The following is a 14,067-nucleotide window of genomic DNA, read 5'->3' as shown; positions in this document are numbered from 1 at the left end:
TTATAAACAGAGGTCGCAAACCTCTGTACATCTGCTGGAGGAGCCAGTATCAAGGGAAGACCTTGCCCTCTCTGTCTTGCTGGTTTGGTCTTCCAGGGTGACTGAATGTCAAACTAGATGGGCCAATGGTGTGATCCAGTTGGGCCTTGCTTATGTAATTATTTTCCCCTCAAAATTCTCCCAAATTCTTAATAATTTAGCTGACTGAAAAATAAGCTTGATTTAACTATATTAAGAACAGTTGTTTGGAGGATCCGCAATAGCAGCCCTGTATCCACATAAACCAAGAATTTGCTCACCTCAATTCCTAGGCATTCGATATGATCATAATTCCAGCTTGTCCCATTTAACTGATTTGGAACCACCCATTCACAGACGGGCATTTATGATGGCCAGGATGAACTCCTTCCCGTCATTGGCTCTCTCAGGGAGATTCTTTTCCCATTCCATATGCTCTACGTTTATGTTCATGCAGGAAAGAAATACCAGATTCCATCACTCACATACTTTTTGATTTCTATTACTATAGGGATCTGCATGAGAAATTAATTGATCCTGCAGTCCATCTCAGTACAGCCTTAAATGACATGATAAATGACATGATAGCCATGTTTAGATTTTTGAAGGGATGTCATGTTGGTGAGGGAGCAAGCTTGTTTTCTGCTGCTCCAGAGACTAGGACCAGGAGGAATGGGTTCAAGGTGAAGGAAAAGAGATTCCACCTAAACATCAGGAAAATCTTCCTGACAGTAAGTGCTGTTCGACAGTGGAATGCACTACCTGGGAGTGTGGTGGAGTCTCTTTCTTAGGAGGTTTTTAAAGAAAGGCTGGGTGGCCATCTGTCAGGAGTGCTTTGATTATGTGTTCCTGCATTGCAGGGGGTTGGACTTGATGGCCCTTGGGGTCTCTTCCAACGATTCTATGAACATGGATCAAAAGAAACAACTCTCATTTCTGTTTTCCGATAAAGATCCCAAAATCACTAGTTTGGTAGCTAAGTTTTTTACATTAATACTAAAAACGAAGCCTGCCTAAATGGAGACGTTTATTTTAAATTTATCCCTTTGTATAAGTTATTAATCTTAACTCAAATTTTAATATTTGTGTCTATACCTTATTTTTATCTGTGTCTTCTGTGGATATGGATTTGTATAGTATGCCAATATAGGTATTTCAATACTCAATATAATAAGCTTGTTACAGCCATCTCTTAACCTGACTTATCCAGTTACATTATCCTGTTTAATATTTGAGTTTTCTTCATTTTTCCCAATTCCGCGCTAATAATATTTTGCTCTCTGCGTGTCCATTCTTTATTTTCCTGTTTCTTGCAAATTCTTCTGACTCCATCCCTCTGTTTCCTCCTTCCTTCCTGCTAATTGCTGTTCCTCTTCTGCGACTCCTGAAGTAACAGCAGCATAAGGTTTTCATTCTCCTAATGTGTTTCTCATGAGGAATTCACCGGTGGGCCACAGCTAGTTGTACCACGGGCTGAGAAAAGCTGGTTCCAATTTAACCACACACATCTGAATCCACAGAGAGGAAGACCAGTGAGAGCACATTGACACATGAGTTCTTTTACACTCCACGTCTACATTTGAGGGGCTTTACTACATCCTGCCACCAAAAGAAGGGAGATAGCCACAAAGTATAAATATTTGTCATTTTCTCACTGAATCAGTCAGGAAGGGAGCAGTAATTGGCCCATGGGTTTTATACCGTCCAGACTGGGTTCTGGAAGAAGTTAGTGCCTGTGTTCTAAATGCGTTTATTTTTATCCCGCATTCTCAATTTATGCCGTAGAGAAAACGGGTGAAGGTCATGGTCTTGGATGAAGCTGTTAGATTAATCCAAATAGCAGAGCGTGCACGACAGGGCCGGCTGAGGGCTACCTTCATGAAGCAGATCTACCTCGAAGAGAAGAGAGAGAGGCAAGCAAAACTTCAGACCGGGAAAATCCCAAATCTGGACGCCTCCGCTACTCGTATTCAAAAGGTAAAAAACACTTTATTGAAAATATTCAGCTTTTCACAGTGAAGGGAGGCAACTTTGGAGGAAAATATTCAATTCATTACCTAAATTGTTGATGCAGGAACTCCTGTTCTCTTCATCCTGGGGGCGGAGCTGACTTTGTAGCAAAAAAACCTGGGCGTTACCCAAGCATTCACCAAGAAAGCATAAAGGCCAGAGCCTCCAGAGCTCTGCTACTCGTCCTCAGCTCCAGAGCTCTGCTACTCGTCCTCAGCTGTCTCCCCATTTTCCCCCAACTGAACTTTCAAAGGGAAAAGGAAAACCTGCACTGGGGAGGGCCAGCATTTGAGGGAGGTGGCAACGAAGGCATCCCGATATGCTTAGAAGCACTGGCTGCCCCTCGGAAATCCTGCCCCCTCCAGGTGGCAACGAAGGCATCCCGATATGCTTAGAAGCACTGGCTGCCCCTCGGAAATCCTCGATATTGGCCTGGCTTGTGCCGATCCCCCCTGGTCAAGGTCTTTGCTCCATTGTGACCTCCCCTTCAGTGGAGTGATTGCAAAGCCTCAGGTTGGACAGCGGGAGGGGGTTGCATCACCACGTTCCTCCACTTTTCTGGATTCTCCGCTCGTCTGCACTGCCTGAGCAACAATACCTCATCCTTCCTGGCCTGCTGCAGATCTTCCTCAAATAGGCCACCCTTCCAGCCCCCCTCCTCTGGCTTGCTGTGGCCCTCTACCCCTTCACTCATCCTGAAGTGCCCTGAAGCCCCATCTCAGCTGTGGCTTCCTTCTAGGTTGCTTCCCTTCCCCAAGCAAGGCTTAATGACGCGACTGGCGCCACCAGGCTGCCAAATCCCATTACTGAGCCTAGAGGCTGCAGCCCCACCCTGCCTGTTCTGGGCACTTGCAGGCGCAGCCGCCAGTTGTGTATGGCTTGTCTCAACCAAGGTAGGTTGACCTGCAAGTCTGGGGTGGGTCCTGTTGCCCGACATGGCTCAACCTATTAAGTGAGGAGAAATGGAAACGGACAGCCTTCAGATTTCCTCTGCGGCAATGGATACCATAAACCTGGAGTCTTCATGAAGCATCATCCCAGAGTAAAGAGAATTCTGGAGGGCAGAAATGTGGGGCCAAGGGGATTCTCAAGGCTAGGCCAAGTGCTGAGCCAGACCCATTAAAAGCAAACGTTGGAGGGGGTTTGCACTCAAATCCATGATAGGATAGTGGGAGTGAAAAACTCTGGAGTTTGCTGTTCTCAGACACCCAGTTCTGAGGCCTGGTGCTGTCACTCAACTGTCTGCTTCTCTGATAAAGTAACATTTGGGAACTTTGGCTTATAATAAGTGAGGCTAGGAGGGTTTCAGCTGTATTCTGTGGAACAGCTCTACGTTACCAAGTGGTTCCAGCCAATTATCAAATCTACCAGCTATCTGGAAAGTATGTAAAAATGCTGCAGGATTGCATGAGATGATCTTTAATCATCAACTGGCAATGAATATTTTACTGAAAGTTCCGGTGTTTTTGTGAAGGAGGTATTCAGTAAGTTTGCCAAGATGTGTTGGGTGCTAAGTATGTAGGGCTATGGTGGCGAACCTTTGGCACTCCAGATGTTATGGACTACAATTTCCATCAGCCCCTGCCAGCATGGCCAATTGTAGTCCATAGCATCTGGAGTGCCAAAGGTTCACCACCACTGATGTAGGGTAACTCTGTAGTAGAAATGTGTGTGTAAGTAATAGTAACAAAAGTATTAGGATGGATCCAGTACAGAATTTCCGCAAGCACTAGAGCTCCTGGCGCAGGCAGAAACTCCAGCAAAAGACCATGGTAGCTGCCTGCACCGACAAACATTGTAGTCCCGCTTGCATTTACACTTGTGCGAGATTTTATGCAACTAAGCTCTGGGCACTGCAGTATATAGTAAGAAAAGCGCTTGTTACACAAGATCTTGAGCAAGTGGAGCAGCTCTAAGTCTACGCATGTTTCCTCTTGCGTGTCACCACAACCAAGTTGTTGTGTCCACTGGAAGCTAGTATTATGTATGAAAGTTGTAAGAATTTGCTGTAAAATATTGGTATGTATCCAGCCATACTATTCCTTTGGTAGAACAGCATTTCCATTTGTAGAAAAGGAGGTGGTGACCTCCACTGATTTTCCCCACAGTAGACGCCCATTTCATCCTCTGTGCCCTTCCGGACTCCCTCCCCCCAATTATATGTCAGGGGACTCAGTGGGAAGCAAGGAAGGCCCATTCCACAAAGTCCATGTATGGTAGGACATATGCCAGTGTCCTTTTATTTATGTTCCAACAGTTACAGACTTATGATTCAGAGAGTAAATGACAATACTTAAAAGTCCCAGAAGGCAATTCATGTAGACAATGATCAAAGAAAGGTTCAGTATAAGGAGCAGTGGCGAGGTAGGGGACTGGGGGTGCGTTGCACTAGGAGGGCTGAAAATCGCCCGCAGCGCCGCCGCCCCCCCCCCCCCGCACTGCCCCTCACACACACCCACTTACCTTATTGAAACAGTGCAGGCTAGAGAAGCAGCCTGTTCCCTTCAGGCTGAAAATGGCCTGGTGGGAACTACACTTCCCAGGAGACCTTGTGAGCCCCAAGGCCTCATGGGAAGTGTCGTTCTCACCAGGCCGTTTTCAGCCTGAAGGGAACAGACCACTTCTCCAGCTTTCACTGTTTCAATAAGGTAAGTGTGGGAATGTGGGGACGGGGGGTGGGGGACAGGGCACCGCAGGGCGGAGGGGAGGAAAACACAGAGTGCGCACTGGGCGTAGTATGGCCCAGCTATGCCTCTGATAAGGAGGTACATTAAGAATAGACATATGGACCTGTTTCAGACCTTTGCACCAATTATTATTAGGGGCAAAAAGAGCACTGGTTCCCAAAACATTCTGAGGGACGGTCTTACAAGAAGAGAAGCTTGAAGTTTACCTTTCCCAAGGAAAAGTAACTAGGGTGTTGTCAGAAGGATCATATTAGTATTGAACATACTCAGGCACCCAGAATCCTGTGGAACTTACTCAGATCCTAATGGTACTACAAAGCCTCATCAAGCTTTTAGGAAGCTCACGTGAGGTATGAGCTCTTGCAGAGAATGTGTGATGGGGTAAATAGCCAGAAGGCAGGCAAAGAGTCAGAGTGGACTCATCTTCTCATACTGAGTTGGGCTGGACGATCAAGTGCAGCCCTTCCATAATTCTCTTCAAATATGCGCACCTGTGAAAATACCACTGTGAGATGAAGGGTTTGAGGATTTTCTGCTGGTCGGTCTGTTCTTCTAAATGCATTCTAGAACTTTGAAGGCTGGTGTGCTCATTTGAGAGAAAGCGAAGAAGCTTATTCTTAAAGGTGTAGACGATCGTATGAAATGAGAGAGGTTTATGAAGGTTATAACATGAGCGGGGTGAAAAATCACTCCTAGCAGAATGATCGCTCCCAAATAACTTCGTATTACTGAGGAGGAAAGACGGAGGCCAGTGCCAAACACTCCCAGGTGGCAACCTGGAAACGATCTATTGCTAGATTTGTACAATTTGTTTTTTCCTTCCTGTGTTTGTTTTCCCTCCCTGCTCGCCGCTGTGAAGGAAGTTGTGCCAAGGTCAATTAATCACATTTGGCTTCCTTTTAAAATGTAGTTTTGGCGTGGACATGCCCAGGTGAAGAAGACTCTGAAGCTTAGAGATGAAGAAATGATATTTCTAGGGATGGTGAGTCGCCTGCTTGATTCTTTTATTTTAAACCGTATTACTTTTATCTTTTAAACCAATATTAAATTTAAACATTCCAAAACACTACATTACAAAGGCCCAATATAAAGAAGAGCCAGTCCTTAAATAAAATCACAGATACCTGGTTGCACAAAAGTTGGTTTACAATGTTGGTAGATACATTAACAGCATGTAAATATTTGTTGGAAGGTTAATCTCAAAATATATTCCTATAGAATTGGGAATTATTTTATATTGGTTTAACGCCCAGGAAAATATAGAATTAGAAATACTGTTGTGTATATCATAGGATATGTGAAATGACTTTAGGTTTACAAGCGGGTTTTTTGCATGGATGCCATTTTTCTTGAAATTGGCAATTAAAATCATCAAGTTGATTTTAAAAAGTAGACATGCCAAGCATGCTGCCACTGAGAATACCTGTGCTGGATTCCTGACCCAATTGAGGAAGAAGCTCTAGATGCATAACTGAGGCCCCTTCCACACATGCAGAATAATGCACTTTCAATCCACTTTCACAATTGTTTGCAAGTGGATGTTGCTATTCCGCACAGTCAGTCGCGGACAGTGGTGGGATCCAAAATTTTTAATAACAGGGTTGCCTTTTCCCATAGTAATCCAGGGGAATTGGTAATCCATTCATACGTGCTTTGTTCACAGGGGGATTCAATTGTACCATATCCTTCTGTGTGTCGGCGCCTGTCCATATGCTCCATGCTGTATAGTTAAATAAGAATAAAGATTCTTGATTGCTGACGTTTCTTCTCATAAGCTTTCTTGTTCAATACCGTGTTTCCCTGAAAATCAGAAAGGGTCTTATATTAATTTTAGCACCAAAAGATGCATTAGGACTTTTTTTCGTGGTAGGGCTTATTTTAGGGGAAATATGGCACTTTCACAATTCATTAAGGCATGCTCTCTGCAACCCGTTGCTGCCCCATCACGTGTGACACAAGCTGCATCCTCATTGGCAGGGAGCACAAGACATTTTCTGCAATCCATGATCTGTAATTACCGGTAGGGCTTATTTTTGGAGGAGGGCTTATTTTTGGAGGAGGGCTTATATCTTAAGCATCCTCCAAAAATCATGAAAAATCATGATAGGGCTTATTTTCGGGGAAACACGGTAGCTGTAATAGGCTTCTTGTTGTCACAAAGCAATAGGTTATAGAAGAGCCCCTCGGGGATGGGACAGTATAAAAGTTTAAGGAAATGAATGAATGAATGAATGAATGAATGAATGAATGAATGAATGAATGAATGAATGAATGAATGAATGAATGAATGAATGAATATATGGCTATATATGTATATGTATATGTATATATGTATATATGTATATATGTATGTGTGTGTGTGTATGTGTGTATGTGTATATATATATGTATGTATGTATATATATATATATAATTTTTGGCAAGGTTGGGAAAAAGAGGGAAATACAATCTGGAAAAAAATAGTATTATTATTTTAAACTTGCAGTGTACTAGAAAGACAGCAAGGGGCTGATCCAGAATAGAAGTGTTTTTTTTCTCTCCTTTTTTCGTACAAGCTGGTTTCTCCCTCAGGGCTGCTTTTTCTCCTGTGAACTCTTATCATGGAGAAGCAGACAGCCATCTTGCATAAGTTTAGGATTTGAGTAACAAGTTCCAGAGATCAAACCGCTTTGAGATATGATTGCGTTCGCCTGCTTTTTAAAAAATAATAATAATAAAGGACTGACTTTTCTTGTATGTTTAGGATGTAGATGAATCATCTTATATATATATATAAAGCTGTCTCAAAGGAATACTGACATGTGAGAAATGAATTATGAATTTCATTTGGGAAGGAATTTATAAATAGTAATCATTTCTAATCATCATGAGAAATCCCTTTACAGCAGTAGAAGTCTTTTTATTTTCCAGAACAATGCTTGGATCATTCTGTCACATGCGGTTAGCTGTAAGACAAATTATACCCAAGCCCACCATAATATTCTCTTGATTATCAGCACATAATGCAACACATTTTTTTTTAAAAAAAATCTTTGCTCAAAAACCAGAGATTGTTCCTGATATTTTTTTCAAATGTGCTCATGTCAATGGTATGGTCTCTCTTGTTTGGATATTATAAACCTGATGAATCGTATGCTAATAAGCCTGCTTAAATTTGTAAAGCCCCCAAGGCTTGAAGTCCTGAACATCTTGGTTAGGATAGCCGTTAAACCAGGTTGATGATTGTTCATTATCATCCCAGAGGGCCTGCATCTGTAACAACCAAGTCTCCGCCAGGAGGCTTAAGATAGAGATTCTGACTAGCACTGATCATCTCTCTGTTGGAGAGGGGAGAAAGACTGGGGCGTTAGCTCTGGGTGGTAGATTGGGCCAGGAGAATTTCATACATAGGAGCAGTTTGTATGCAGAACTCCTTTCCTAGTTCAGGATATACACATATGTATATGGTGGAAACTTCTGTCAAGTTGAAGCTGACTTATGGTGACCCTTTGAGTTTTCAAGACAAGAGAAGAAGAGGTTGGATTTATAGCCCACCTTTCTCTCCTGTAAGGAGACTCAAGGAGGCTTACAAGCTCCTTTCCCTTCCTCTCCCCACCACAGACACTTGTGAGGTAGGTGGGGCTGAGAGAGTTCCCAAGAACTGTGACTAGCCCAGTGTCACCCAGCAGGAATGTAGGAGTGCGGAAACAAATCCGATTCACCAGATAAGCCTCCGCCACTCAGGTAGAGGAGTGGGGAATCAAACCCAGTTCTCCAGAATAGAATCCACCTGCTCTTAACCACCACACCACGCTGGCTCTCAGAGATGGTTTGACATTGCCTCGTGTAGCAACCCTGGACTTCCTTGGTGGTTTCCTCTGCAAATACTAACCAGGGCCAAGATCTAATGAAATTGGGTTGACCATCCAGGTCAGGACAGAGGTATGCAATATTCCAGAAATACTGAGGCCATGGGAAATGTAATCCCCCACCCCAGTTTCCCAAAACAGAAATTGGGGAGGGTGTATTTGAATGATATGCTTTAAGAACACAGACTGCACAAACAGTAGATAAAATAGCACTTTTCAGTATATTTATAAAATTAAAAAATATAATGCCTTAGGGGGTTTTTTTAAGACAATTTGCCTCCACAAAAGACCAAGCAGTTGCAGCTGAAAACAGCTAAGCATTTATTAGGGTTTGTTTTGCTTTTTTCCTCAAATTGAAAAATATAAGGGAAATAAACAGAAGCATCAGCATTGTGGTAAACAGAAAGACGTTTTCCTGTCAGGACATAAAGTAGCATTATCCAGAAAATACAAAAAGTCTTCAGATCCCATTTAGGTGAGGTAACTGTAGAGATAATGTAAACACAATCTTTGATATTTATTCCACACTGCCTCCAGCTCAATTGAATCACTGTGTAAACAGCTGTCAGTTGATAAATTTTACACGAAGATAGAGCTTTTCAGTCATTCAGATATCACAAACATACCTTAGTTTTTGATGAGAAGAAGGCAAGTCCCGGGGCTTGATCTTTCTCTCCCCCCGCCCCTTGCCTTGAACAGTGTGCCAAAATTGCGAACCAGGAGTGCTTCAATAAACTGCAGTTTGCTCTGATGTCCGAGTACAGTGCTTCAAACACTGTAGTTTGTTTCTTGCTTCCTAGCAAGGATTAGAACAGGTGCTAAGGAAATGCATGGGTTTTCATCAATTAAGGTCAAAGCAACTGCAGGCAAAATGAGCTACTTTAACACCAAAACTACAAAAGGCTGAGATACAGGTGCCCAAAAAATCTTGGTTCAAATGCATGTTGAAGATATATGTGGAAAAACAAATAGATTTGCATATATTTAAATATTTATTTCCATATCTATTTAAGCTCTGGACATATTTTGATTATACAACATGAGTCAATTGGATCATTTAAAAAAAAACTTGGTATTTTTCTATCCACTCACTCTGGTTTTTTTCCCCCAATATGGACCACTGCAATGGCATTCAGTACAAATTCATGCAATCCCTTAGAGAGCGTGTCATTCAGTCACTTTTAATTGCAGAGTACAAGAAAACGCTGATAATCAGAGGCGTAGCAAGTGGGAAAAGCGCCCGTTGCACTGGTGCGTCCTCCACCCCCATCCAGCCCTGGAACGCCCCCACCACTCCCTCGCCACGCCCTCGCCACGCCCCCACAGGGGTACGTGCCCCATAGTCACATGCCTCCCCTATCCCCTGGGAGCTACGCCTCTGCTGATAATTGCCAGTTCAACTAGATTTCTACCACAAGTGAAAAAGAGGCATTCACAACAAAAACGACCATTACCATATTATAATTTTTTTGTGAGTGTGCTCAGAGATAGATGTCAAATCTCTGGCCTCACTTCCCCCAGTGGCAGTCCCCTTCCCAGCACTCATTCTCTGGCCCCTCTTTGGGAGGCCCCCCACTGAATCTACAGCAGCAAAGGAGAGGGACTCCATGGTCCAACTGATCAGTTGGGTGGGTGCAAAAGCAGCTGAGCCCTGAAAAACCACATTGTGGTAAGTAGGGAGGGTTCAAGTGGCCTTTCAGCAGTAAGGGGGGGGGACAAAGGAAGAGGGGACTCAGCAATGCTGGAGGCAACCATGGAAGGCCAACAAAGGCAAGGAAACTTGTGGGAGGCAAGGCCCAATGACAGGGCCCACTTTGGGATAGAATAGTAGAGGGTTTGAGGCCAGCCCAAGGAGGGATAGGCAGGACATCTTCAAGCATGTCATGAGGTATCCATGGAGAGGAGGAGGAAGACAGTGGAAGTCCCACCCTTCTCTCTCCATTATGAGGCCCAGCAAGGCCCTTTTTGGGGGAACAAAAGGTGTGACTGGCAGGCACCAAGGGGGAAACCACCCGCAGCCAGATGCAGGCAGGACCCAACCAGCAGCTTTCAACATCTGCTGCCCCATCAATGTCAGAAAGACGTGAAAGACTTGGCAAGGTTCATCTGTCAGCTGTCTCCTCAGTTCGTCCTCCCCCAGGTTCCCTCAGACAAAAGATAACAAGCATTCCATTCGGCTCCCACTGAAAAGGAAATGGGATGGTGTGAGCAGAAACCAGCATTCAGTGTATTGGTGTGTTCCTCCATGTATTTATTCCTCTGTCACCACATCCCTGAAGGCATTGCCAGATACTAGTATTTTCTCGGGCGGGGTGTGTGTGGATGTTTCCAGGGATCAACTTCCAGAGGATATCGAACAGATGGCTGTTATCTTCAAAGATGACGCCCTCAAGTAGCAGATTATTCCCTCACGATACATGAAGTCCCTGACTGTGTAGATATGGCTGGACCACCGAGGCCAGAGTCAGAATAGAGGATTCGCGACTTGTGGGAGAAGTCTCCAGCAGCAAGACCAAAGCCAGAAGAGTGTTTAGAAACTCAAGTCCACATCATGTTCAATGGGTCTCACTACAGGAACTTATATCTCACAATTTTACTCCTTTTGTATGTTTCAAAACTTGATAATGTCTTTCTGTCTGTCTGTCTGTCTGCCTTTTCTTTTCTTTCTTTCTTAATGGTAGTGAATAAAAAAGGGAAAATGCTTTCCAATTCTAATGGAAATGCTGAGAACTCTCCTTTGGGGGACTCAACACTGGGTTTGCTGTTTTATTTTGGTTTTAACTTGTAGTATTTTATCTGTTTTTGTAAGCCTTCTTCAGGCAAGAGGAAAGGCGGGGTGATAATTGTTTAATAAATAAGTAAATCAGGGGGCCTTTGTATTCCATTATCACCTCATGTGAAACTAACTGTGGACATATCTTGTAGCGGATGGAGTACCAGCTCTAGGCCTCCAGTTTTATCCCTCTTATACCTAGCATCATCAGGAGGATAGGTAGCCTTGGTTTACCACAATCCTCCTGCCTATTCTGGGCCATATTTCTTCGCTTACCTACTGTCTCAATAGCAAAGCAGGATTCTGCACCCAGACAGCCTGAATATGGTGGATTGGAGGATGTTTCTGGAGCACGGCCTTCAGATGCCTTTCATATCCTATGGCCGCAGGTGGAAACTCTTTACCACCTTTGTGACAGCATCGACATATTCTGTGACCCCCTTCCCTTTTCAAGAGTATCTGCTCCAATTATGTTCTCTTAAGATTATCCTGCTCGTTTCCTAAAGGCCATCTAATTGGCATCGCTGCTTCACGGCTGTTCATTCCAGACGGGTCATTCTTCACCCAAGTGATGACGATTCACGGATCTGACTAAGCACCACTAAGCTCCACTACTATGCATGGAATCTTCAACTCGTCCTCACCCAGCTCAGGGGCAAGTTGTTTGGTCTCTTTACCTACGAGGTAGTCTCGCTAATGGCAGTCCGTTTGGCCAGGAGAGCCTTCAAACTCTGTGCTCTATATAGAAACCTTCTTTAGTTCCATGAACAAAGGGACAGTGTAGTCCAGATACTGCCTATCTCCTGGGAGAGGCTTCTGGATTGCATCCTGACCAACGCCTGGTAATTCCTACATGCCTTTCAAAACCACCATAGAAAACTGAAAGGGACCTGCATTCTTTGGTTGCTCAGGGAACGTTATCGTTGTGCCTGGATGGAACTGCCCCCATTTGGAAACACTGGCATGTTCCTGTCCTGCTCTGTTCCATAGAAAGGACAGAGTGCCTTTACAGTGATTGGGCCACTGGTGCCATCAGACTGTTACAGGTTGGCCCACAGCAAAAGCGTGTGTGGTGTCGTGGTTAAGAGCGGTGGACGCTTATCATGAGAACCATAGGCGTTTCCGCACTCACCCTGATCCCCCCTATGCCGCGCGCTGCTCTCAGCGCGCGGCATCCCTGGCGCGCGCCCAGGCATCCCCACCAAAAGGCGCTGTTTTCTCCAGCGCCAGGGATGCCGCGCGCTGAGGGGGCGCGACAGCGGCAGCTTTGGGGCGGCTGCGCTGTTGCCGCCCCTGTCGTGGGGAGTGCCCCGGGACCCCGCGCTACTTGAGGAGAGTAGCACGGGGCTTAAGGTAAGTGGGGAAAGGACCCATGTTTGATTCCCTATTCCTTCACATGAGCAGCAGACTCTTATCTGGTGAACTGGGTTTGTTTCCCCACTCCTGCACTTGAAGCCTGCTGGGTGACCTTGAGCTAGCCACAGTTCTTCAGAACTCTCTCAGCCCCATTGACCTCACAGGGTGTCTGTTGTGGAGAGAGGAAGGGGAAAAGAGTTTATAAGCCACTTTGAGACTCCTTACGGGAGAAAAAGACGGGTTATACATCCAAACTCTTCTTCTCTTCCTGGGACATTCAGAATTCATTCTCCCAGAGCGATGGACGCATCCTCCAGTTTCGGCAGGAAAACTGTGTTGACAGAAGCTCGCCTCTAGACTCAACCTCCCCCACCAAGACCCCAGAGCTGGTATACTTACATAGTGGCAGACATGGGCCATCAGAAGGAAGGAAGAAGACTACTGAGGCAGCAACCAAAGAAACCCATGCCCTGGCTAATGGCTGGTGCGGAGGAACAGGCTGCTTGCTTGAAACATCCTAGAGAATCACCGGGAGCCAGCCAGCATTTGATTATAGAGAGCCACCTGGCCTAAGGAAGCAAGCTCAGCCAGGCTAGACCCAGGTGCAGGGGCAATTGGGTTAACGGAGAAGGGTGGCTGATGGGCGCCTGGAGGTGGGGCAAAGCTAGAAGGGAGAAATAAAGGCCCCTTCCGCACGTGCAGAATAAGGCCCTTTCAATCCTCTTTCACGATTGTTTGCGAGTGGATTTTGCTATTCCGCACAGTAAAATCCAGCTGCAAAGTGCATTGAAAGTGGATTGAAAGGGCATTACTCTGCATGCGCGGAAGGGGCCAAAATAAAGCTTCCTTGAGAGACCTCAAGGCTGAGTGCTGCTCTGGGGGAGGAGGGGAAGGACACGTAACTGGCACCATGCCAGAGGAACCAATGCATGGGACACCATGGCAGTGAGGCTGGAGGATGAACACTCAAAAGGGAGTGCCTATAAGGATTCATCTTTCTGAGCTCTGAGGAGCAGCCCCCTGGATGTTGCCTTCTACCTTCATGAGGCAGTATGCCCATGAAACCAAAGCCCAGGCAAAGGCATCCTTCAGCAGGTCTGTGCTCAGCGCCCTCTCCCAGACGCACCTCTACTCTCCACCTGGTCGCGATACTTGTTTGTAGCCTGAAATCGTAACAGTATTAATTTTCCATCTCTGTGTATGTAGCTGAAACAACCACTGTCTTGTTTTGGGTTATGAAGACCCTTAAGAGGTCCGATGACACAACGGTGGTGGGGCTCATCTCTGGAGGGGATGAGTCTGCCTATCGGAGTGAGGTGGACCAACTGCTCTCATGGTGCAGGGAAAATAACCTGGTTCTTAATACTAACAAGAC

The 14,067-nt window shown here is 45.1% G+C and overlaps 1 protein-coding gene across 1 annotated transcript in view; it reads left to right on the top strand.

The window, feature by feature from the left end:
- Positions 1–14,067, top strand: part of IQCA1 (IQ motif containing with AAA domain 1) — a 119,642-nt gene that overhangs the window by 13,999 nt on the left and 91,576 nt on the right. The window contains exons 5-7 of the mRNA XM_048506237.1: positions 1,804–1,995; positions 5,626–5,697; positions 9,263–9,321. Coding sequence (XP_048362194.1) covers positions 1,804–1,995; positions 5,626–5,697; positions 9,263–9,321 — 323 coding nt within the window. The remainder of the gene's footprint in view (positions 1–1,803; positions 1,996–5,625; positions 5,698–9,262; positions 9,322–14,067) is intronic.

This window comes from Sphaerodactylus townsendi, linkage group LG01 (genome assembly GCF_021028975.2).
Source record: "Sphaerodactylus townsendi isolate TG3544 linkage group LG01, MPM_Stown_v2.3, whole genome shotgun sequence".
Lineage (NCBI taxonomy): Eukaryota > Metazoa > Chordata > Lepidosauria > Squamata > Sphaerodactylidae > Sphaerodactylus > Sphaerodactylus townsendi.
The sequence above is the reverse complement of the archived record's forward strand: the minus strand, read 5'-3'. Positions and strand labels throughout refer to the sequence as shown.